Source organism: Pyrgilauda ruficollis, unplaced genomic scaffold, assembly GCF_017590135.1.
Source record: "Pyrgilauda ruficollis isolate IOZ18807 unplaced genomic scaffold, ASM1759013v1 scaffold29, whole genome shotgun sequence".
Classification (NCBI taxonomy): domain Eukaryota; kingdom Metazoa; phylum Chordata; class Aves; order Passeriformes; family Passeridae; genus Pyrgilauda; species Pyrgilauda ruficollis.
Window position 1 is genome coordinate 5,931,169 of NW_024524266.1, and position 25,875 is coordinate 5,957,043.

A 25,875-nucleotide genomic window follows, 5' to 3' on the forward strand; every position below is an offset into this window, starting at 1 on the left:
TCTTCCATAGATCCTCTTATAATTGCTAACTCGTTTTAGATGCCTTGGATACCTCAGGGCAGCTCAAGTGCCACTTGGTGCCTCTGCTTAAGCACCAAGTTAAAAAAAAAAACAACAGTTTTTGTTAAAAAATACAGCATTTTGAGATCAGCTTTGCAGATCTTCTGTATTAGAACGCAGAGTAAATTCTGGTGATGAGGACATCTCAAGGCAGATTCTTAATGTAGAAGTTCCACTGATATTTTTGCTTAGCTTGATTTTGAGAAATGCAAAATGGCTTTGTCTGAATTGTGCTATTTGTCTATTTTGCTGTTCCCAGTCATGTGAGAGTTTATTTGCCACCGCTTGAGTCAGGCACACCAACCACTTACTGCTCAAGAGCTTTGGAATTCCAAACTCCGTTAATATTTAATGAAGTGTTCCAAATCCCCATACACTCAAGTGTTTTGAAATTAAAATCACTGCAGCTGTATATCTGTTCAGTTGATCATCAGCAACAAGAAGAACTATTGGTAAGTGGTTCTGTTTCTTAAAAGCCATGTGATATGAGAAACTAAAGTTACCTGAGGAATTGTTTTTTAAGATTAAAAAGAGAAGCTAATCTTTCCATAAGAAGTTCTGTAAAGTATAGTTCTGTAAATAAAGAGGTGGGATTTTAAAAAAGACTTAATCTGGCAGCTTTTAGACTACAGTTTCCTCAAGACTTTGGTTTCTGCATGATACTATAATGCCTGTGTGAGGAATCTGTACTATTCAGACAGGTTCACTCTAAAAAAAACAAAACAAACAAATACAGACACCTTGTTATTATATAACATTGGGTGAAGAGGACTGCTATTCCATCAGCCTTAGCTTTGTTTCAGGATAATAGTGGCCCTAGAACAGTTCTGTTACTTCAGCCTTTACTTTAACCTGATTGAGGTATCATATGCTAACTTCCAGTGTGTTAAATGTTAGGTTCATTTAGCTATTGTCAAATACAAATATGCATAACTAAATCTGCCTTGGGGCTGATATCCTAGCTATTTTGAAGTGAGTGGGCTGTCTTTGCAGTGGGGGGTTTGAATGGGTTAGTGAAAAAAATCTTTTAAGCCTATCAAAGCAGTTAAGAGGTATAGGCATCTCACTGTCTTGCTGGGCTGTGGATGAGAGGTGTTTCTTTGAGCAAATCTGGTCAAGAATGTGTGTTTGTTAATCCACCTTTAAATCTAAGTAGCATCTCTTATAAACAGGGGTCTTAATGTTGATAGAAATGGACCTGAGGTCTTGTCTGCAGTAGGAAGTTTTGTCTACAATATAATTAGAGAAATCATCTCAAGAACAGGCTGGATATATTGGTGTAAAATGCTTTATACTGGTACATCCTGTTCCTCTGGGAAGCTAAACAGCTATTGAAGTGTAAGGTATCTTTCTATTGAAACAAATGCTTTTAAGTTTAGGGTACTTTTATGCAAACTGCTGTTATTGAGTTGCCAAAAAAAATAGGTCTTCAGGTTATCTTGGTAGGGATTTTTTCTCTTTCATGGTCTTCAGCTGGTTATGTCAGAAGTATATGTCAACAGTAATTGGTACTATAGTTTAAGGCAATTTAACAATACTGCTCAAAAATAGAGAAGCAATGCCAATTTCTTCAGATAGGTGCATTGAAGTATTTGAACATTATGATCATTATTTTCTTCAGCTGTTATTTGAGAATGAGCATTTTCTCACATTGAGACATCATTTGCTACCTGCTACCTCTCTTTGGAACTGCTGTGATGGTGCCTGTCAACAAGGCCTCTGTCTTTCAAGATGCCTTCCACTGGGATTACAGTTTTTCTCATCTATTTAATAATGCATATATTTCTCAAATTCTTAATGACTGCTTTCTTTTCAATTAGGTTATGCCAATGTAATATTTTCCTAAGCGCAAAAGCCAGACTGGAGTTTATCCTAATTTCTATAAATACTTGTACCTTACAGGAAAAAAAAATTCTGGGAAATAGTTCTGTTATAAAGAAATAAATATACTACACTTGTGGAGGTGGTCTTTCCATTTCCTCAACCATTTACTTTTATGTCTTCCATGGCTGAAAGATCTTTTTCTGTCTTAAGTTGGTTTATTTCTTCCCTGGTGGCCTTGTCAATGTTACATGGTAATGTGTAGACATTGTTATTTTCCATGATTAGCATATATAGTTCATGTTAAAACATAAAAGAAGTATGAGTGCCTTTCTTGCAATCACCTGGCATTGCTGCTTCACTCCCAGTTTCTCATCTTTTACAGCCCTGACCAGTTATTCCCTTTATCTTAATTTATTTGATTTCTTCTTGAGTGTACCTTTTTTTTGCATTTTTTGTTTTGATTTTTGAACATCTGTCCCATTTTTAGCATGATTTTAAAATCCTGATTGTTTTGTAATAAAGAGACATGTCTGTCAGACATCACAGAGCTATTCCTAAATACTTCTACTGTTCTGCCATCCAGGTTGTTAACAAATTCATCAGAACAGACATGTGATGCACCTCTAACACACCCACCTTGGTTTCTTTATCCTTTTGAGTAAGCTCCAAATCTTGAGGTAGACATGAAATATTAATCAGTCCTTTCAGTACTGATAATTCTTAATTGAGTTTGATGGTGATTTTCTACTCACCAGCATTCAATCACTCAGGAATTAATGACTCCCTTTTTAGAGGCGGCTTCTTTGGCAGACTTGCTTAGCTGCCTAATAAATGCAGTGTATAGGGCAGTGTCAGGTGTCTTAAGAGTTAGCCCATGCTTCTTCCAATATTGCTGGCAGGAAAAAAACAGTTTTACTCTCTACCTCCTGAACTAAACTCAGTGTGTCTTAAACATTTTCCAACTCTGATGAAAAAGTGTGAGTATTTGATACACATTTACATCTTCCACTGCATCAGAGCAAGTAGATAATTACAAGACATCTGGGTTATACAGAAAAAAGAAGAGGCATCTCTGTAGCCTGTATTGACATGAAGTGACTTTCTCAGTAACATGCAGTATCCCCATGTCACATTATTTTGTTAGGCTATTGTCCTCCGTGCACCTGTTTAAACAGAGCCACAGGGAACATTTGTCTTGGAAAAACAATGCAATGATTTATTTTTTTAATTATTGTTTTCTGCTTAACTGTTTCTCTACCTGCTTAAAGTTGAATGCACATTCTGTCTACATTTCCTACTGCCTTTGTTGTTAGAATCATTGTATACAGTTACTTGATTTGTGAGATATGAAAGCCATTTTTACCAGACTTTTCCAGTGATACAAAAGAAGACATTTTTAGCATGTGGCTCATAAGCACGGAAACAGCTTATGCTATTGCTGCAGAGATAGCCAGAGAAACAAAAAACAGTACCTAAAGGCTGACTAATATAATTGGTAGGTCCAGCTAGTGAACTGATTGAAAAAACCAAATAAATAAATTAGGCAGAGTGGATTTGTTCACAGCTGTTTTTCAATTAGGTGAACACCACTGAGAAATTTCTTACATGAGCTCTCTCTGATGAAGTAAGCTACTTCAAAGTTTGAAGTACTTTTAGTGAGAAGCCTCCATTAAAACTATTTTTACCTGAATCTGGGAGATGCAAGGATGGCCTGGAAAGTAGAAAAATGGCTTTATAACCCATTTGACTACCTTATAACATAAATAGGCAGGGAAAAAAATTGGTTTACACAATGTTTTTATTTCCATTTGAAAGATACCTCTGAGGGCCAGAGAATGGAAGGGTATCAGAATACAGTTATCTCAAAAGCCCCTGAAATAAAGTAACATTATTAAAGTTATATTAATTTAAGCAAATATAGAAATCAGGTACATAGTTGGGAAGGTTTTAAAAATAAAATATTAATAGCTATCAGATGTCAGTTATATTTGCATCAGTCATAAAAATTTTATTTTTCAATTTGAAAAAAAATTACTATCTACTCCAGTTCTTCCTAGTAGTAAAGAAGAGGCAAGAAATTCAGAATCTTAAACATCATAACAGAACAGAACAAAGCTGTCTGTTTTTAAGAGACAGTAGTATTTGGTGAAGTGGGAGTTTTACACTGTGAGTAAAATACGCTTTAAGTGAGAGGGTGTCTATGTTGCAGAGTATATCTATCTTATTGTGGTCAATGCTTTTTGTTTTTTTACAGGGCATTGCTCAGATAAACCTGACTGATGCAGAGAGTTCTGGTGAGATGCAGCTTCACTGGTACCCTGTTCAGATCTTCACTGGTTCAGAGCCTCAGAGAGCAAAGACCAAAAACCAATGTGAAGACAGTATTCCTCAGTCTTCTGGAAATGTAACTACAGTTAAAACAGTATGGCTCTAAAAAAGTGATTTGTTTACTTTGTTTGATCAGCAGCATGATTGTGATCTTACCTTGGGTGCAGGTTTTTGAGTTATCACAGGAAATAATAATTTAACTCTCAGAGCAAGAGCTAGATTTTAGAAGACTAATTGAAAACCAGATCATGTCTGGACAGGTGCTTGAAACAGTACCCTGTATGCAAGTTTCCAGTCCAGCTAAAACACACTAAAAATTTCTGCCACTGCACTGGAAGAGGTTGTCAAGAAAGGTTGTGCAATATTCATCCTTGAAGATGTTTTCAGCCCTTCACTGGGCTCTGGACAGCCTGACTTGGCTATGATGCCTTGCTTGCTTTGGGCAGCACATCAGACTAGGTGACCTCCAGAGGTCTCTTTTGACCTAACTTGGTGGATGATGCTCCACAGTCAAGTAAAGTCTGCTCAGTTTCTGTGACAAGTTGAGCACCACATACTTTTGATCATTAAGATTCAAGACAGATTGTTTTGGTTGTGGTTTGGTTTTTTGTTTTGTTGTTTAAGGAACATATGATGGCTTTGTTTTTCCTTTTTTTTTTTTTTTTTTTTTTTAATAATGCACATTAAATACATTGGTTTGTTCAAACAGAAAGTCTAATTTATCTTTCAGGATGCAGTGACAGCCCTGTTAGCTAGGACCACTGCCCAGCTGGAAGCAGTTGAGAGAGAGCTGGCAGAAGAGAGGGTGAAATTGGAGTACACAGAGGAAGAAATCTTGGAGATGGAAAGAAAGGAAGATCAGGCAGAAGCCATATCAGAAAGGTAAAAATGGTTTAAATACCTCATCAAACAGATAATAACTAATACTTCCTCAAAAATATTTACACTATGGGTATAGTCTGAAATAAAGCAGGAAAAATTCTGAAATTTGCTCCCTGTTAGTGCTTAAGTTTAAAATTCTGTTGTGTCATGATCCATGAACAGGAGGAAACCTTATTTGAATAGCTGTTTGAATTTAGGGAATTCGGGAAGTGGGAAAATATTCTATCAAAGATAAACTTTGCTAGGGAGGCAACTGTAATGAGTTTGTAACAGTCCTGTATTAAGAAAAGGAAATAAAATTTAGTGACGACATGAGACACAAGACATTGTTAGGGCTAGGGTTGCAGTTTCATTCCTAATGATACTCCTGGTTTGTTACTTGACTTTTCTTGTTCTTTTTTGTTATTGCTTTCTTAGTATTGTTATAAAGACCAGAACATATGCCTTAAGAAAATTAGGGAAGGTGAATTTTTTTCCATTAAATGTATTTCCTTATTTGCATTTGCAGAAATGCAAGTGTGCTATGTTCTCCTGTTGAAAATACTGTATTTTTATTGGAAAAATAATACTCTAAAATTATAAACTGGCTTAGATAGTGTAATACGTAAATGGAATGCATAATTGCATGGGTTTTTCTAACACCTGCAAAATTACTGTGATGTTCTGACTCTAGGAGTTGGCAAGCAGAATCTGTTGACAGTGGATGCAGTAATTGTACCCAGACTAGTCCTCCTTATCCAGAGCCATTCTGCGGGGATCCATTAGCTGGACACATGTTTGCAGCTCCAGCAGGCCAGTACAGTTCTGGAAAAATGCAGCCTCCACCACTAAAGGTAATGAGAGCAGACACTGCAGCATGGAAACTGCCACCCTGCCTGGCACAGTGAGCTACTGCTGTGCCTGGAGATGGAGTCTGAGTTGGGCAGGAGAGAAAAGAGTCAGCAATGACATTGGCAGCTCTGTATGAGCACTGACTTTGTGACAGCTGTATGGCTGTTGAGTTGGTAGAAGTTCACTCTTTAGGGCTGGGTTTTTTTTGTTTTCTTACTACTTACTTCTCATCAGAATTTGATTCTTCTATCAAAAAGCTAACTGTTTTTAATGTGGCCTTTATCTAATCTATAAATAGGCACTTGTATAAATTTCTGCATTTATCTGAATTTTTAACAGAAAAGATCACGATCAAATTCCATTGTTCTTATTTTTATAAGAGTTTTTAAAAGTATTGTAAAGAAAGAAATTTTAGGACTTGCATTACTATTTCAGTTTTACAGTAACATGGAATAATTGTGCTGAAACTGATGTATTTAAAATATTTTGTAGTCAAGACATGAGACGCTGGAAATAATCCTTCATAAGCTGAAATCAGGAGACTTCCATTGAAGTACAGGAACATAAGCTGGTTGTGTTGCCTTTAGGGAAGATCACACCTCTTATGGGGGCGTGAGTTTTCTGAAAATTTGAAGGCTTTGCTAGAGTAGCCTATGTTTTCTGTCTTTCTGAATATTTTAGTATTCCTGTATAATTGTGTGACCAATCTTTCAGTCCCTTTTTCCTTCCTTGTCTTAAGTTCCTCTAGTTTTAAGGTGGTTGCTTCAGAGTCACTAAGCTTTCAGTGCTTACTGAAAGGTCACTCAGTTTTCTTCTGTTGAGGCTGGAGATCAGGTGGTAGTTTGGGTAATGCCCAATTGCCAATCCTGAATGCAGTCCTTGTGCTCTGCAGCTGTGATATAACTGCATCTCATAATTGTTACTACTTCAGCAAAGGCTTCTGAAAGGTAATCTCACAATTTTGAATGACTCAGTTTTAAAACTTTTACAAAAGTGAGGTGATACATCCTCTCAGTGCTCGTTAAAATTTGAATCTAGCTAGCAGGGCAAGTTGTTTACTTTTGATATTGTTGAAATATCTGATTGTCTTTGCTAGGAGGGAGAAAATAAGGAAGAAATAAAAAAAAATGTCCTTTGTTGAAATTTTAGGTGGATAAGGAAACTAACACTGAGGATCTGTTTCCTGAAGAAGTTGCTATTCTTCCAAAAGAGAGAGCCAGCCGCAGGCCACGGGGTTCTGCTTTTGTTCGCAGTAGCACAATTGTTCGCTCCCAGACCTTTTCGCCTGGAGCACGAAGTCAATATGTTTGCAGAGTGAGTAAAGCCTGAAAAGGAGGAGGGGGAAGGAGTCTCCACACACAAGTATATTACACATTTTTGATAATTCCACTATAAGATTTCATTGCATTTATAAGAAACATATATTACTTTTTAATACTAATGAATAATCTCTAATTGAATTTAAACAATGCAGTGGGGAAGAGCTTCCCTGACTCTCTTTAAGATTTTTTACCAGGATGGATTTAATTTGAAATTTAAGAATATATGATAAATTAGGTATTAAGCTCTTTTCCCTGGCAACCTTAGATGTTAGGTGTGGGTGGTTGATTTTACAATGCTATCTAATGAGGTGTATAAGCAGTTAGCTTAGAAGCCATGTTTAATTTTCACATACGTAAAAGTTTGAAAAAGGGCACGGAATACTTAATCTTAGGGTCATTGCATAAATATTCATATGACTTCAGTTGCTGTCACGAATATCAGTCATAAGGTGCCTGTTACTGTGGGACATAAGATTCCTGGATGCACTGGTGCAAATAATTGAGGACCAGCACAGCAGTTTTCAAGGTCACATTTATTGTTTGCTGCGTTCAGTGGCAGAAGACTTAATAAGTAGCTGGCTTATGGTATTGCAGATCAATACATGGGTATTGGTTTTGCAATATTATCATAACTATGATTGTACTCTTTCATAAGCTTCTGAGAGCTGAAGTTTGAAAATTCAGGAAATTATTTTTAAATTCTGTGCTCGCTTAACCTGCACTTACTTAAAATCAGATGCGGGGAGAAAGTGGGAGACTGTATTGTTTGTACTCATGACAGGACGTGTTTTGGATGAAATATTACTGCTTTTGAGTCCTCCCTCCCTCTTTTTATTAGGTTAGATAGTCTTGGATATTTAGTGGAATGGTTGGTGAAACTTACTTTTAAAACATTGTATGATGGTTTGTAAGTTTTCTTGAATTATTGTAACTACCATATATATAAGCATTATTATATAAAAATGTTTATAGATAAGTGAAGAAATGCTTGCTTAAAGCAAGATAGCTTCAGTGTATTTTAAAAAGGAAATCTCAAAGGCAAAAAAAAAACCAACAACCCAAATTTCTTAATGAAGATGATCTTTCAAGCAACCTTTATTTTCCATGTCTTTTCTAATCAGCTGTATCGCAGTGACAGTGATAGTTCCACCCTGCCAAGGAAGTCCCCGTTTGTCCGGAATACCTTGGAGAGGCGGACTCTACGGTATAAACAGGTATGCCTAGGAAAATGACCTTTAGCTTTCATTAAATTGCTAGAACAATTTATACTTGGGAGCTTTAGATATCCACAGGTGCATTCCAAACCTTTTAGGAAAGGGACAAACTTCTGTAATGTAGTTGGGGCAGGGTGCATGTTTTGGGTTTGTTTTGGACTTTCTAAGCTAAAAGGTAGACTTAAAAAAGATAAATGAAGTTGTGTCAATTTTAAAGAAGGGAAAAAAGCAAGGCAGACAAAAATTAGTTTAATGTGGACTGAATTTATATTGATTTAGATGTAAAGTTTCTTTCAAAATCTTTCAAATTTAGTTTATGGTGCAGGGTGCAGGTTCAGAGATGTGTGTGTGAATGTGACATTAAGACATGCGTCTCCCCTCGCATACAGCCTAAAAAATAACAGTATGTGAGACCCAATTATTCAGGAACGAATAGGTTAAGCTCTCCTTTTGCCCCCATGCCACCCCATCATGCTGTCAAACAAGTGGGCAGAGAAGGGCAGATGAGGCCTTAATGTTGTGTATATAAATTAAACAAAATGTAGTCTGGTCAGCAGAAGTTAATGCCTTGCTGGTGTTGGCAGGTAAACAGCCATGCCTCCCATTTTGATTCTGAATGTATCTTAAAAGCAATATTGAATGAAGCCCTTTAAGAGGTGTCTTGCTCAGTAGAAGATGCTCTGATGCCATGATGTCATTGGGTTTTTCTTATTGCATCTCTTTTATTATCATCATAACATGGAATTTTAGTCCATAAACTTCATTAGGTAAATATTTGTAACTAGAAAGGAAACTGTAAAAGGAAGTAGTAGAAAGTATTAATTGAAAAATTTAGCTGTAGGGATTTTCTTCTCCATACATTATCGAGCCTTTTCTGGGGGATGTAAATAATCTCCAAAAGTTCATGTGGAAAAGACTGTGTGTGAAGTAAGTACAGCAAATGTATGGTCTATAGAGCTAAAGACAGACCAGTAAACTATGTTGAGAATAATATATTGTGCATTTCATTTGAATCCTAATAACTCAACAGTCCTGCAGATCATCTTTGGCTGAACTTATGGCAAGGACATCCTTAGACCTGGAGCTGGATCTCCAGGCATCCAGAACTCGACAGAGACAGCTGAATGAGGAGATATGTGTTCTGAGAGAGTTGAGACAGCGTCTGGAAGATGCCCAGCTCCGAGGGCAGACAGATTTACCCCACTGGGTCCTTCGGGATGAGAGATTCCGAAACTTGTTGAAGGAAGCAGAAAGGCAGGTATGGTAATACGACATATGTACTCATTTTGCTCAGAAACTTCTTGTTTCAAAATGTCTTAATTTTGATAAGATGACTGAAGAGCTGTTTGTACAGAATCTCAGTGAATGTTTATTTTATATTCTTGAAGTTAGTACAATAAAAATTATTTGTTTATTTGTTGCTCGTTTCTTTTTGTTTAGGTATTTGTTATTGGAACTTTAATAATTTTCTTTCTTCTGGTATTTTAAAGAAATTTTGCTGATTTGATATTTATTCTTTTACAAGTTTTTGGAATGTTCCCTAAGTATGTAATTTTTTTCCCTGTTTTTGGAGAAAGAAGTTGTAGAAAAGGTGGCAAAACTGCTCAACAGACAAAATTGATTTTGGATTATCAGAGACAAAGGCTGAGCCCAAATTTATAGTAAGATCTTGTTTGACAGATCTGTGTGCAGTAAATTTTCTTAATTTATTACGTCTTTCTGAAGAGCATTAATCAATGAAACAACTCAGTCTTTTGCATTTATAGTTCTTAGATGATCAGCTATTTCAGACAGTGTACTTGTGTGGTTTAATTGTCATGGGTAGGGAAAAAAATCCATTATTTTACTGTGAATATTCTTGTGTTTTATTTATTCACATGGCCTTTTTAAACATCATGTTCTTGTTTTCAGACCAGACAGACCAAATTTGAACATCACCAAGAGCAAGCAGCTGAAAAGATGCTAAAGAAAGCATCAAAAGAAATATACCAGTTGCGTGGGCAAAATCAGAAAGAACCTATTCAGGTGCAGACTTTTAGGTAAGTGGTAATGCATATTGAAATAGCATAACAACGGTTCATTAGTCTGGTTAAAGCTTTCTGAAACATTTAGCTTAAATTTTGTGTCTCATTTGATTTTAATAATAAGTAATTTATCAGTAATGTTAAACTGTATCTGGATTTGGACGTAAGTTCTTTCTGAATGCTTTGTCCTGCAAAAGAGCCAAAGCTAAGATAAAATTGCAGTGTTACAATTCTAGTATATATGACATTTAAAAAAAAAAAAGCTTTAAATATAAACATAGCTTAGGTGATTCTTCCAACTTAGCCTAGTTGCTGTGAAGTCCAGTTCTTCAATACAAGCTTGTGGACACAAATAATCTGTTTAATGTAACACATATAAATTGTTAGTAACACACTCTCCCTAAAAATTACTCATAAAATACTGGAATTTTCTTTCAATAAGCCTTTTCTTTTGACTCTTTTTCCAGAGTTGCCATATTTTTTCCCCTTCATTTTTGTAGACATTATTTGCAAAACATACAAGAGTGAACTTTGCAATGCAGAACTTGTCCTGTGAAACCTTTTTACAATTAACTATGACTGAAGTTCAGTGAATTGTATAAAGCTTCCACCCAAGTTTTCAAAAATAGTAATTGTCTTCAATGGAATGTTGCCAGAAGTATATAGTGAGGTTCAGTAGTTTTTGGAAGTTTGTTGTACTCAAATAAAAGGCCAGTTCAGTACATAAATAATGAACACTAACCATTAACCAGAGTAAAGAAACCATGTTCTTGAGGGGAGAAGGGGAAACGTAGGCATAATTTTATTTACTTCTTTTTTCTCTTGTTTTGATCACAGAGAGAAGATAGCTTTTTTTACAAGACCAAGGATTAACATACCTCCTCTGCCAGCTGATGATGTATGACATGTTGCATTGTAAACATGAAGTATTTATCGCTTTTATTTTAATGAAGTTCTTAGATTAGACAAGTTTCTTTAAAAAAAAAATTGTGCAAAAGCTAATATACACGTTTTGTAAAAAATAAAAAAAGTTAAAAAAAGTAAACATAAACAAAAACATATATATAAATATATATACATATATATTTTATAATAGCGACTGCAACAAGGCTTGGTTTTTCCTTGTTGTGAAACTGACATCTCTGAAGACAACTTATTTTATAAAAGATCGACTATCCTGTTAAGAGCGTGTACAGTTTTTATGCTGTTTTATTTGACTTAAAGGCTGGAAGACAGAAACAAAGTGAGTTCAGGCAAATTCACTGTAGTGTAATTTATTTATAGTGCCTTTTTTCCTTGAAGGAAAATACCTACTTTAAGATGTATTTTAAGACTGAAATTTTGTTCCTCAGTATTTGTCATACAGTAGAATGGAACCATTGAGCTGGTTTTGTTTCTGATACCTGAAATGAAAATACTATGTTCTAAAATTGTCACTTTTTCAGCTTTATTATCTGTAGCTTATTATGTACATTGTATTCTTTAGCACTGTCTGTGTTATAGCAAAATATTATCACCTGCAATGTGTTTAACACGAATTAGAAGTGATGCTAAACGTTGCAGAATTCATTTGCATGTTCTTACTGTGCACTAATAGATTGTTTTCATTTCTGTTGTGTCTTAAAATATCTTTATATTCTTAACTAGATCTTCAGTTTAAACGGGGGAAGGAAAAGGGTGACAGGTCTTTGTTTTGCTGTTTAATGAAAAGGGAATTTAAGGAGCAGTTTGAGCTAGCTGTGTGGAAAGCCTGATAATGGACTATTACAGTAATTACTACAATTCTACAGATTCTCATCTGATTCAGGAAAGCACATATGTTCTGATTTCAGAAAGCAGCTGCTTTAAGTAAGGCTGTTTAAACACATGTTCATCCTAAAGGATGTGCTCTGTGGTTACTGCAAGCAAGTTCTGTTGAGCAGTAACACTTTCCAGGAGGAAGGTGTATAATTCTGGAAGGTACAGCTCACTTGATTGCTAGTTGGACCAGCTAAAATCTGGTAAGAAATAATTTTATTTGTAACCATCCATTTTAATGAAAGACTGTCACCCGAAATTCCCGAGAATGCCAGTTTTGTGTCCTTGCATCCTGCACGTATGTAAAAATACTTCTTTACTAAGCTACTATAATAGAGTTTCTCATATTTTCCTAATTATACATTACCTGCAAAGAGAGGTGCCCAACACAAGACTGACTTTGCAAATTACTGGAATAACCCCAAAGGAAGATCATGTTGTCTCTTAATTAAAGATCAAGTTGGTTCCAGATTTTTCTGTGTCAGGAAATCAGAACAAGGGCCAAAAAACAAACAGACCTATCAGAATACTTTCAAATATTCTGTAAGTAAGTTTTCTTTGTGAGTTTCAAGAACTTAGACTCTATTACCTTGTCAAAGGTCAAGAAAACCTGGAAGAGAAATTTAATTACTTTTACTTATCCACGCTGAGGCAAAAAGTAACGGGGGAAAAAAGACTGTAAGCATAAATGTTAATAAACACAAACATTTAAGGTAGTATTTCCTGTTTCCTAATATGGTCTATAGTCATTACAGGCATCAAGTGTTGTGATCATATAGCAATTTATATGAAAATGAAGTATATTTAGCATTTATTGTGCTATTCATCCTGAAGCCTGTTTTGCCTGTAAGTTTTGGTGGGTGTATATTGGGCTCCTTTGTCACAACTAGACTTTTTCAGAAACTATGCAGATAAAAGCCAAATCATGTGAGAAATTTGTAGTGTTTGGGTAAAAGTCTAGGGCCAGCAAGCTTTTCAGTGCTCATTACTTTAAGTAAAGACCAGTTAGTCAGAATTTTGTTTCTCATTTCCAGAGGAGGCTGTCACACAGTAGTGTTTATCCAAAGTTAGTGTGCAGTGACACCAGAAGTGATTGCTGTGTATTAAGAACAGACAACACCGTGTTCCTGTGAGGCTGGTCAGGTACTGGAAGGGGTTGTGCAGAGAGGCAGAGCTCTCTGTCCATAGTGTGGATGAGGACCTAACTGGATATAGCCCAGAGCATCCTGGTCACATTAGACCTGCTTTGAGCAGGGATTGGGGTGGGGACCTTGTTTCCACCCTAAATTGTTCTGTGACTATAACCAAGGGGCAGTGTCTGATGGTCTCTCTGTCAGGGGGTTTTTAAATTGTGACCGCTGTGAGATGTCGTCGGTGTATCTTGTGGGTCTGTGACTCTGACTGCTATAATGAGTTCTGTCTTGATGTGGCAATGAGTTATCATATTCAGTATTCATCTCTCTTGTTTTTGTCACAGTTCTGTATGATTGTGTCATTTTTGTATTATTTGAAAGTATTTCTTCTACAAAATAAAATAATTTGCCATAAACAGAAAAAGGGTTTTCTTATATGTCAAAGATATTTCTTGAAACTTTTATATCTGCCACATTCCTGATGATTTAAGGAAAAAAAAAATAATATTTTGAATAACACTGTAATTTAGGTTAACATAATGAGTTTTCAAAAGGTAAGAGAGAAAATCTGGGAAACTGAAGATCTAGAGGGGTCATACTTAAGACCTGAAAGAGATGCAGAGTGTAAGGAATGGCAGATATGTTCTTCCATGTGCTTATCAGTCATGATAAGTTGACAGCTGTATCAGAAGTTCATAGTTGAATATTCCCAGAATTCTTGGGTAGTTCCACTTAAAACACATTGAACTGCCTTTTTTTCGTAACAAACATTTGCACTTTCCAAATTAGTGTGGAAAACAAGTTGATATTATTAATTCTTACATAGTCTGTATTATCTTACTTGTGACTAATTCCAAGGTGGAAACCACTCAGAAGAATGCTGGTTGGCTTTTCTAGGCTGGCATTTACTGCTACTTACACAAAGGAAACATTAAATCTGCATAATTACGCAACGGCCATTTTTCAGTTTCCCTCTGCAGCCCTGCAAGCTGCAGGAGCACAGGAAAAATCATAGCAAGGACATGTGACTCCTGTCTCTCCAGTATTTGCAAGGCATCAAGGGTATGACAGAGTTTAGGTTATTTTTAAACAGTCTGCTAGAAATAGGCATTTGGAACGGCCACCGTCCCTGTCTCGCTGCCGTCAGGAGCAACAGCAGAAGCATAATGGGTACGTCGGGTTGGGTTTTCTCTTGTAACAATGAAATCTTTTTTTGTATTTCTTGCTGCAGTTCTTTTAATCACTTTGCAGGACTTAAAGGTAAGTGCAGTGTAAAAATTATAATTTTTTTTAATGAGTCAGATGAACTCTGTCTTTTGGTTTTTGGAGAAGAGGGCCCATCACAGCTTGTTTTGACCCCAACCTCCTTTATGACTATAGTGCAGTACATCTTTGAGAGGAAGAAGCATTTGCAGAGAGACTTGAGAAACTGCAGGCTAACAACAGCAAGAACAGCCTTGTCTAAAACAACATGTGAAGCATGTATTTTTTTCTCTGAGATCACTCAATTGACTGAGTAGCATTGGAAGAAAATACCAAGGAGTAAAGTTGATTTGGTTTTAGAATCTGTAAATGTCAGTTAAATCATTTGCTTGCACTTTGAAAGTCTCCATTTCTCCATATTCTTGGATTTCTTAGGAGCTGGTTCTGGTTCCTTACAATTTCTGAAAATCTCTAACATTTGAGCATAGATATATATTGTATTTTCAATAGAGAATCAGGAATTCTGTCAATTTAGTTTGTCTGCAGTTTGACCATCCAACTAAAAATGTACTTGCAGTAGGAGATCTAATGAGATCAGCTGGTAATAGACAAGATAAAACCAGGAAATTAATTTAGGAAAGTCTGTCCAGGAAAAAAAATGTAGGATTGAGACCCTAACACTCACTTTTTAAGCATACAAAATTACTATTCTTTGTCTAGGGCACAGTGTTGTGTTCAAGTGTGTGTCTTTGGCATGGAAATTCCCAGGTGTAGATGTTTCACCAAGTAAATGCTACTTCCTGTTTTCTATATTTTCCTCTCATAAACTGATTGAAGGAAATTGCAGTTGTATTATCAAGAAAATAAACAAGTGCTCAGTGTTCAGCTTCCTTCACAAATTCAATTGACCTATTAATACTGATTTTAATGGGCACAAAGAATAGTTGCTGGCAGGAAGCTGGCACTTGCATCACTTTTCCACATTTCACTGACATAGTTTTGAAGGCCTGGGGCTGTTACTGATCTATGAGTGGTAGAGGATTATGATCTGCAGTGCTGTGTGTGAAGGGCATAATCAAACCTCTTCTCTAAAGGCATGATTCTTGCTCCAGAAAGGTGTGGGAACTTCAGGTGAAGCAAGCTGAGTGTTCAAATTTCTGAGTAAAATCCAGTGTGTGGCTTTGCATGGGGAGTTCCTATCAGGAATACATGTCACATCCATAAATTACTGCTCAAGCACATGGGATGGAAAGGTCTTCCAGAACTGAATTGCTTTGACTTTGAAGTGAGTGGAAGTCACTTATGTGCCTTCAGTCACCTGTGGGTATTTTCATGGGTGCTTGTGCAAGACCTCCTTCTACTCAGCTGTTGCATCTGCTTGGAAATACAAAGCCCCTGCCTGGACACCTGCAGGGGTAAAACCAGTCTGCACAATATTCAGAAAGGTGAGCAGTAAGGGGAATGTCCTGAAATACAACATGCTGCACACGTACAGACATGTACAGGGTCTTCAGAAAGAACAGTTACAACCTCTTGCCTTGCAGAATACAGCCCTGATGGCTTGTACAAAATCTGTGCAGTCAGAACTTTGGCAATTCTTATATTCTTGTAGAAATCAAATACATTGCTGAGCATGATAAAATTCTTAAACACTCCCCTTGCCCCTCAAAAAACACAAACCCCCCCAAAAACAACAACAACAAACCCACAAAAAAACACCCAAAACCAAAAATCCCAATATTACAGTTGAGATGCTATACACAGTTAACCAAAACGTGAAAGTCAGGCTAATTGCCTTTTCAAAAAAGTATTTTAAGAAGTTCTAGGTTTTCAGTAGTTGGGAAAGCTTAAGCAAATGTTTTGGAAAGGAAAAGTAGCCTGGAATATAGGAGAGGATCTTTCAAGCAGTGACAGTTGCATTGAGAAAAAGGCAGAAGTGGATGTATGGACGGATGGATGGATGGATGGAAGAATTAAGAAATGAAGGTAACAAGGATGACACCTTTGAGGGAGGCTTGCAAAGCATGAATATGACAGAAGATGGAGGGAAGTCAATTTGGATAAGCTTGAAATGCAGTGCCAGAAAAATGGAAGCGATGGTGAAATTGCAGTTTGTCTCATTTCCAAGCTGCTGTGATATTTCACAGAGCAGCAACCTAGCCGGCAGAGTCACCAGGAATACTTGCTGGCATGCACACAGCATACTTCCTATGCTTTTACCTCGTGAGAAACCTGAATGTTGTGCTGTTGCATAAAAGATGCACAGAACGACTGATTAACTCAGGTTAGGAAGAGAAAAAAGCAGCGTGTTTTCCAGTGGTGACGGAACAGGCAGGGCAGGGTAAAGAGGCTTGCGGTGTAATCCCGCAGGATTGCAGGCTGGTGCGTCTCCCGATCAGATATCCTATAGACGGAGGATGCAGTCACATGATTGTTACTGCTTCCTCCCCATGACATCACTGCTGCTGCAGCCATACCACCCAAGGAAGGATGCTATTAAAATCATTGGGATTGGGCTAAATGATGTTGCATTGCAGGTAAGCAACATAATTCTTCGAAAAAAAAATAATTTGCCAGTTGCCCTTGTGCTCCAGTCGTGGAGCCCCAGCTCGGTGGGGCAGAGTTTCTGCTGGGGAATAAAGCGGCACATTTTCTCTGCAAGCAGAGGGTTTGCAGGTGCAGAGGCTGCCTGCTGGCTCTGTGCTATCTCCCGGCTGGCATCTCCCGTAGAAATGCTGCCAGATGGAGCTTTATAGCTAAAGAAGGCCCTTTGTTCCCTGTACTTTCCAATGGCTCCTTCGGGTGTCTGCGGAATTCTGTACTTACGTGAGCAGCCATCATCATTCAGTCGTGCAAAGAGAGCAGCAATAGTGGTTTGCTTGAATCCCCTGCCTTTTTTTTTTTTTCCCCTGGATTCTTAAAGGAAGTTGCTGTTGTGTCTAAGCTTATAAAGGAATGAGGATTAACTTGCTTGAGGGGTTAAGAGGTGTATTTGGGGAAAGAGGCTTTTCCTTTATTGTTAATTTTCGCTGATGTGGTTTCAAAGCACCTAGTCCGACAGGTTTCCTGCATAATTTGCTGTAGTAAAAGGTCATTTTTTCCTTGTCCTATATAAATGTGAAAAATCTTTTTCCAAAAGGAATGTAGGAGATGACAAGCGGATTTTTGCTCTCTTGCAAAATGCCGATCACCGAAAGGCTGAAAAATCCCAGGCAAATTGTGCTTTTGGACTTAATATTTGTGGAAACAAAGTCCAGAGTCTGTTTTCCTGGTTTCAGGAACACATGGATGTTTAATTATGTGCTCTGTGCAAATACATTAATATATATCTGTAAAGGAAAAAAAAATGTTGACTCTCCTGTTGGGCTTTTTTTTCTGTATAGCTTTTAAAATATATTTTAGTGTTTCAAAATTCTTAATGTTTTTAAACTTTATTCTAATGCACGTTGCAGTGTGAGAAACTAAATTAATTTTGAGCTTGTACTAATCAGAAAAGAAAATGATATCTTTTTTTTAACAATTGTGATAAATAATTCCATGCCTTTGCCAGAGAACAGAGGATGACTAAGCTGCAGCTTCATTAGGCAGAGAGTCAGGTGACTTTTTACTCCTGGCCTACAGGAAGTTTTTTTTTATTCTTCCAAATCCTGTTCTTTGTTCAAGTAATTTGTTCCCACTATTGGAAAAATGTGAAAATTTGGCATGCCTGGAATCGCTGTGTGCTCTCCCATACATTAAGGGGAGATATTTTGGATTTCCCATGCTGAAGTAGATTGTACATCCTAGGGTGGGGTGAATTCTGGTTTCCAGTGATCAGGTATGCAGTTGTGTCAGTATCAGAAAATAAGGTGTGGCAGGGGGGAAAAGTAGATAATGAATTGTTGAAGTACAAAACAACAATTGTTGTTCCAAACTGAAAAAAAAAAAAAAAAATCAATTTTATTTTTCTCCAACAGAGCCTCTCCTGTTTTTTCAAGACTGAGCCTCTAAAGTGATAGAAATACAAACCTGTTGCTGCATGAGGTGATGGGGGCAGGGGGGAAATTGCATCCTGTCAGTGGCAATGCTGGGTTTCTTTTCTTGGTTCCCTCTGGAGTCAAGGCTGGCTCAGTTCTCTCCAGCACTGGCTGTGAGCCGAGCTGTGCTCTTGCCCACCAGGATCACTGAGACCTGGCTCTTTGCCCGTGCCAGGAGAACAGCAGGGCTGCCACGCTTGGGTTCCGCAGGTCTGAAGGGTTCCCCCCCTCCTCCGGCTCATATGGAAGTGCCCTATGGAAATGTGTGCCAGGCAGGGCTTCTCCTGGTCTCTCAATTTGAGTCAGACATCTGTGCAGGAAGACAGGGCACCAGTCTTGTGTGTATGCTGAAGGCCCTCAGAAATTAAGGATTTAAGTGCCCTAAGAGTTGCTTAGCATAAAAGGGGGATCCCGGGGTCATCCCCAGCTGGGAGGGGCTGTCCCTGGCAGCACTGGGGTGCCACGCCAGGCCTCCAGCACTTGGCTGCAGGAGTGCTCAGCGCCTGTGCCCACAGGGGCCTCTCTTCCACACGTTGTACCTTTTCAAAGGCAGTGGCTGGTAGCCTTTAAACAGGGAGCAGAGGAGAAGGAGATGGGGAGTGTTGACCCTGGGTTAGGGAACTTCCTATCTGCCTGAGCAGAGCAGGCCCCTCTGGAGCTCTGTAACCTCCTGGGGCTGGGAACTGCTTCACCATGGAGCTGCTGTTGGCTGATCTGGAGGGCAAAGGGAGCAGGATTGTGACTGTAGCCAGGTGCTGTAGCAGGGGAAAGGGGATGCTCCCAACCCCCCAGGCTCCTCCAGAGTCCAGAGGCATCTTGCTTGTGCTGGAGGTTGATGTTGTGTCATTTTCAGCCTTTCTGAGGCCTGAGCAGCTCCTAGCTCAGCATGGTGCTCAACCCTCAGAAGGGATGTGGTGCCCAGAGGAACCAGTCCTTTTCCTGGTTGCTTTTGCCACCATGCTGCAGCTTTCAGGGTACCCAGCAGGGGTGTGGGGGCGTGTGTGTGTTAATTTTTCCTCTTAGTGAGAGGTTGTAGAGAAAGCATCTTAATTCATTTTTTGTGTGTGCATACGTACACACCAGGTGTTCAGGTTTTTTCAGCTTTCTTCATCTCTAGCCCGGCAGAACTAAAAGTTCACGCATGATTATTAATGTCAAAAGAGAGACTCTGTCAGGGTTACATTAGGCTGCTGTTCCTACAGCACTTTTAACGTTTTTCTCTTAAGCGTCACCCCAAGGAGAGGGTCTCCCCATCTTGCAGAAGCTTCCTCTCAGGGCAGTGAAATAATTCATCTGTAGCTGTGCAGCCCATTGGCATCAAAGGCAGCAGTGAAAACCAGTGCCCTGTGGACAGGAAAACATCCCCCTCCTGTGTGAAAATGACTCACAGCCTTTGCTCAAATCACGAGAAGTGACATGCTAGAACAGATTAATGGCTTTTCCGATGTGGGTTTATCAGTTTTATTTCAAGCTGAAGGCTCAAAAAGGTTTTCAGTGAGAGATGCATTGAATGCCATTGAACATTCCATTTCAGGAAAGAGCTGTTTAGGAGTAACTGTGTACCAGGGCACCTCCCTTCTGACAGTGTAACTCTGCTCTCTCTGAACACATTCACTTTTTCTTTTTGCAGTTCCAAACCTGGTTTTCTTCATTAATCTTAAATTTTTTTGAATGAAGAGGCAAAGAGCAGCACTGGAAATCTGGTGCTGCAAAGCTTAGCTGTGTCTGACATGAGGAGGAAAACCCTGTAGCACTCCTGACTCTTCAGATGTGGATTAGAGCTCTGTGGCAGTAAAAACCACTGGTTCAGAAGGGAAATTCCCCTCTTTTTCGTGAAGAAGAGGACTTGAGGGAAACCAAGAATAGAAACCATACATGCCCCTATACTGTTAGGGCTGGTTTCCAGGGTGTCCTGTCTCCTGAAATGTGGTTTCTTACCCAGAAATTGAAGGTTTCCAGTGTTTTACCTAATCGAAACTTGTTTCATTCAAGAAGTAAGGGGGTGTGGTGTTGATACAGTTCATGAGGCTCATCTGCCCAAACTTCTGGGCTGTTAGCAGAGGAGCATCCTTCAATAGAGATGTTTCAGCTCAGTTTCAGAACTGCAGATGAATATTCCAGAGGTAGTGATACTTCCCTCCTGCTTTTTCCACAGCCTCAACATCTGTACTAACAAGTAAATTTATTGGAGGGACCTTTAAGACTCACTGGAAACAGAGATGTGAGTTTAACATTTTTTTATATAGAGCCAGTTTTGGCAAAAATTCCAATTGGAGCTTGCAGGGAAAGAGCTGGGATTTTTTTTTCCTCTTTTCTGACATAACTGAGCAGCTGAACTAATTTTGCTCAGACTTTCCAAGAAAACTTGAAGGGAGCAGGCACACGATATTTCATACCAAAAGAAATCGTTTTCTAAAGGGAGAGTCATTGTGGGAAGGAGCAGGGAGTGGGATGTTGGGGTGTGGTTTACCCCTCAGAGGAAGAGAATGGAGGAGAAAAGGAGAAGAGGGAGTCTGGCTGAGATGGAAGGGTGGGAAGCCCTTTTGGTTGGGTGTCAGCTCCCGTCCGTGTCGCCCCTGTGCTCCAGGCCAGCTCTGCTCTCTGGGCTCACCCCATGAGCATGGGTGGTGGCTGGGGGGGACAGCTGAAGGCTGTGGTTTGGTCAGAGGAGTGCCTCAGTTTCTGCCGTTTATCCCAAATGTTCCCTCCTGCCTTTCCCTTCTCTCCAAGGCCTCTCCCCTGTGATCTGGTGCCCTGTGTTTTTTGAGCTCTGCTGTGGCTTTTTCCATAGAGGTTATTCAGGGTAAAGCTGCACATCAAAGACGTGACTGTATTTAACTTGACCACACTATCATAGCTGGAAACTCCATAATATGTGGTGGTGGGGCCATACAATAAAATACTGCAATATTTTACTGTACTGTTTCTGATACTGCAGCCTGCCTGTGCTAGTGTGGTGAGAAGCTGAGGGTTTGCAGAGCTATTTACTTGTATTTGGAGGCTGTGCAATTAGTCCTTGAATTGTAGGAAAGGCATTTGCCAATTTTAAAATCTTGTCTTTCCTCTGTATTTTCTCAATTTATAGGGAAATTTTTTTCCCCATATTATGTTTCAAAAAAAGGGCTGTAAGTGGGTTCAGTATTTTCTGCTTATTCCAGGGGTCTGGACTTGATTACTCTGGTTCAAGGCCATTTTAACACATTTTATAAACTTCATCATTAAGGCAGAAGGTCAATAACTTGTTTGGCTTGTTCAGTCAGAAGCATCTAAATTGAATAATCTTAAATTGCCTGTAAATATTTTTCAACCTATAGAAAATCACCCATTTAACTTGCTGAGGGTTCAGCCTGCTTACTTTAGCTGAAGACTTCTTCCTTGTAAAATCACCACCCCACAGCATCTTACTTCTTGTTGAGAAGAATGTTTAATAACTGTTTACCTGTCTCCTATATCACACATTGCCATTTCTAAATCATCTTCTATGTGGCAGGTGGTGGAAGGGGAATTATATCCACACCACCTTGGCCTCCCTTGGTCTCTTCTAGGCTAAGCTGACCTCAGTCTCTGACCCCTCCACAAAAGACGTAATCGTCTCCCTGTACTTTTCATTTATGTTTTTCATGGTGACCCTGTTAATAATCTTGCTTGCTGCCTCCTCAGCTGTCAGGCCCATTTTCTCTGGCCAGGTGGTGCTGAAGACCTATGGTGTAACTGTGCTGGGCTCTAGGAACTTTCCCCCTCAGCCTCACCCTCTTAGGGCTCCCTCTGAACACGGAGCCTTCCAGCCCAAAGCATTCCATGATTCTGTGATTCAGCTCACTCTGCTGGCAGCACTGACCTGTTTGCCTGGATTCAGGCCCTCTGAGGAGAGTGCTCTGTGTCCATCTCTGTGACTGGGTCTAAATTCCTTGGGAGTGGGGTGGATGGATGCTGGCAGAGCGCCCAGCTCTCAGGAGGAGGTGCCTTTCCTTGAGAGATCCCCTTGAGCAGATAAAGGCCATGAGGCTGGGGCACCACTCTTGGTCCTTGGAACAATCAATACAAGTATTAGGGGCACAGAGTGGCAAACTATCTCCCTGTGAAAAGGGGTCTGGTGAGGATTGCCAATAAAATTTCATTGTTCATTACTGCCTCCTACAGAAGATAAATCCCAGGGATTTTCACAGCCCCCATGCACCTTCATTTCTGTGGTAACTGCTGTCATGTCACGCCACATGAACACAGCTCATCTGACCAACAATTCAGGTGAATGGTGGGCTCAGCTCTGATGGAGTCACGATTCAAAAGCTTTGTGTCTGTTTTATCCTCTGTTTTATCACAGTGGATGTGTTGGTACTAGAGCACAGAAAAGCCCTGAGACACACCGTGATCTCCTTTGGTGTGTTGGCTAACATATGGTACATTTGTTGGAAATGGAACGGGTGATGCTTTGGACACCCTGAAAAAGGCACTCCAAATGTGAATTGAAAAACTTGCAATTGGCATTCAGGCTTTTGCTTTCTTCTCCCAGCCTCTTACAAGGTTCACTTATTCCTTATGGCACAGCAGAAGAGAGGTATCCTTTGCTGCCTGCATCCTGTCATGTGTCACATAGCAACTCCCCACTTCAAGGAAAACAGCAAAGCATGTAGGTGAGCGTTTGTCTGCTAGAAACATTTGAAGTGTTGAAGTAATTCAGTAACTGTGATCTGTTGAAAGTAACTTGAAACTTGTTGGAATTGCATTAAAAATCATACTGCCTGCCTCAGTGCAATGTATCCAATTAAAACAGGATGAGGAGAACATAGCATGGAACTAGCATGTCTAGGAGCAATAGGCCAGGGCCAACACTTTTCCTTTGATGGCTGTTCAACTCGTTGTTTTCCATCAGTATGCTTTTCAGCCTCTTTGAACCCTGGGATGTTTTGGTGTGTGCTTGCCATGTCAGATACATTTCATATCTGATCAGTCAGTCAGCATACTACCTAGAATGTCAGTTCACTGATAGAGCTCTTCTAGCTGTGGCTTTACATTTGCACGTGCAAATGTAAAGTAACAGTGCTCTAAAGCTGAGTTTGTCAGCATTCTCACTGTAAATGTGATTTATCACTATTCTCTAAAACTTAGCTCCAGACTGATCAAAGTCAAGTGATGAGCTTACTCACTGTGAGACTTGCAAAAAAAAAGTGACCCTAAATACGATAACACTACTACCTTTTCGTTCTTTAGAAAATGATAAAACACGAGTAAATGTAATGAGATCTTGTGTCTATGTAATACCAGCTGTGCTTGTTGGTGTGTTCTGGTCCATCAGCAGCTCCCTGTGTTTGCACCCTGGCTTTTCTAGTTTGTTTGCATGAATCTCTTCTTTGCTTTCCTTATGTGTTTAAAAATTATCTGGTTTCCTACAGTTGTAAAGCTTCACAGGCTGATACTTGGACCCTTACTTCCAGCTTGCTCTCATGCAGCTTCTCTGATATTTGTAGTGTAATTAACTTGTTATGGTTTCAGAATACTGTGCACCAAGCATGGCTGGCTGGGAGATCAGAGACTGACCATGAGATTGAACTGGCCCAAGATTTCTGGAAGATGTCTAGGGTTATGTGGCAGCCAGGAAAGCCTCTATCAGGAGGCACAATTCTCAGTCTAGCACTGTGACCTTTCTTGATTTGTGACTCAGTCCCTGCCAGGACTGCTACATCTAGAGGATCACAGTAGTCTGGCATGGGTCTAATTCCAGGGAAGTCTGCTAACCCTGTGAGTTCCAGAGATAGGTGGTTTGGTCAGGTTTCTTTGTTTTCTAGCTCAGTTTCTGAAAATAAATTATTATTTCTTCTAGAAAGAAATTGCTTGCAATTATTAAAGCAGACTATTGACACATGCGTTCAGTTGTAAGTACAGTAAGTTAGTTAGGAAAAAATGAGTGCTCACTGTTAAGGGTCTCTACTGTATTGTAGGGAATGAAATGGCTGATGGAATTCAAAGTGGATAAAGGGGAAAATGTCCCTAAGAGATTACAGAATGATAGGCTCCAAACTGGCCAATCTCTCAAGGAGTCACAGCAGACTGCTTAGTGTTGGATGTCTGCCCTAGGAAAAGCTGGTGGAGTGCCAGAAATTATTAGGAAAAGAATATGGGGACTGAGCAGGAAACAGCCCTTGCACAAATTATGTCGCATCAGCATCTGCAAATGTAGTACAAAGGACAGCAAGGATGTCTAAGACATGGAACAGCAAAGGGACAAAATATGAAAGGTTAGACAATTCCTCAGAAGGACTCAGCACATTTCATTGTATACAATAAGCTCTGTCAGAGCATCCAAGTCTCTTAGATGCTCAGCTCTGAGGAGCTGCATTTGTAACTAATTTTGCATGTCATGGTATTGCAATGTTTCCTTTGGAACTGGTAGTATTGTGATCATTAGACCAGATGAAGATGTCTACCTCTGACATCTCTTTCTGATCAATAAACAGAAATTATCCCTTCTGGGAAGTAATCTCTTTCATTCTAATGTAAATAGTTCACTTCCTGTCATCATCTGTGAAAGGAGTCAAGGTTTTAGTGTCTTGGGTATAGTGCAGATTTCTCATGCTAGATGAGACAACCAGCACCATGGCTGTTCATGCTTTTGCCATCATGAGGGTGTATTGCTGCAGTACACCTGGCTATAATTCATGTTTGGATGAGGTTAAGTTGCCCTTAATTTATGTGTATTAAAATATCTGTAACTGACTGATTGGTGTGAGGCTCCAGTTCTGCTGACAGAACTGAGAGCATCTCTGCAAGCTTCACTCAGAGGGCAAGCTAGCTCATCCTGAAATAAACCTTGTAAATTGTTACAGATGCCAAAGTAAAGTGAGAGAAATAAATGCAAAATAAAGAGAAGGAAAGCGATATTTATAGTGCTTGGTGATAGGATGTAAGATGGAAGCTCTGTAGTACTCAGCCCAAAAGTGCTGTAGCTAGGTTCTATTTACTAAAATTGTGTTTTGCGTAATCTGATATCACATCTCTGCTTTCAAAAGTGTAGTACCTGATGTGAACTTTAAGGCTGGCAATCATCCAGTTCGCTGCAATTCCCAGGTACTGATACGGTACCTTGAGTACAAAGTTTGTTTGTTTTCTTAGTCTTCCATGGCCCTGTGGTCTCTAGCACATTTTTTCTCTCCTTGGACATGCTGTGTAGCACGTATTTTTGGGACAGATTCAGACTGAGATTGTAATTATCCTACATACTTGTGGTCTGGCCTGGTATTATCCAT

The 25,875-nt window shown here is 39.2% G+C and overlaps 2 protein-coding genes across 4 annotated transcripts in view; both read left to right on the top strand.

Moving 5' to 3' along the window:
- Nucleotides 1-13,839, top strand: part of WWC3 (WWC family member 3) — a 98,381-nt gene extending 84,542 nt beyond the window's left edge. For 2 of the 3 annotated variants that reach the window (XM_041472389.1, XM_041472388.1), the window contains exons 15-23: nucleotides 320-512; nucleotides 4,139-4,306; nucleotides 4,943-5,094; nucleotides 5,768-5,927; nucleotides 7,075-7,239; nucleotides 8,369-8,461; nucleotides 9,492-9,719; nucleotides 10,373-10,500; nucleotides 11,323-13,839. In XM_041472389.1, the coding sequence (XP_041328323.1) occupies nucleotides 320-512; nucleotides 4,139-4,306; nucleotides 4,943-5,094; nucleotides 5,768-5,927; nucleotides 7,075-7,239; nucleotides 8,369-8,461; nucleotides 9,492-9,719; nucleotides 10,373-10,500; nucleotides 11,323-11,389 (1,354 nt within the window). In that variant the 3' untranslated portion in view covers nucleotides 11,390-13,839. The remainder of the gene's footprint in view (nucleotides 1-319; nucleotides 513-4,138; nucleotides 4,307-4,942; nucleotides 5,095-5,767; nucleotides 5,928-7,074; nucleotides 7,240-8,368; nucleotides 8,462-9,491; nucleotides 9,720-10,372; nucleotides 10,501-11,322) is intronic. The other variant, XM_041472387.1, reaches the window with a different exon arrangement.
- Nucleotides 13,840-14,521: 682 nt separating this feature from the next.
- Nucleotides 14,522-25,875, top strand: part of CLCN4 (chloride voltage-gated channel 4) — a 44,565-nt gene continuing 33,211 nt past the window's right edge. The window contains exon 1 of the mRNA XM_041472408.1: nucleotides 14,522-14,585. Coding sequence (XP_041328342.1) covers nucleotides 14,582-14,585 — 4 coding nt within the window. The 5' untranslated portion in view covers nucleotides 14,522-14,581. The remainder of the gene's footprint in view (nucleotides 14,586-25,875) is intronic.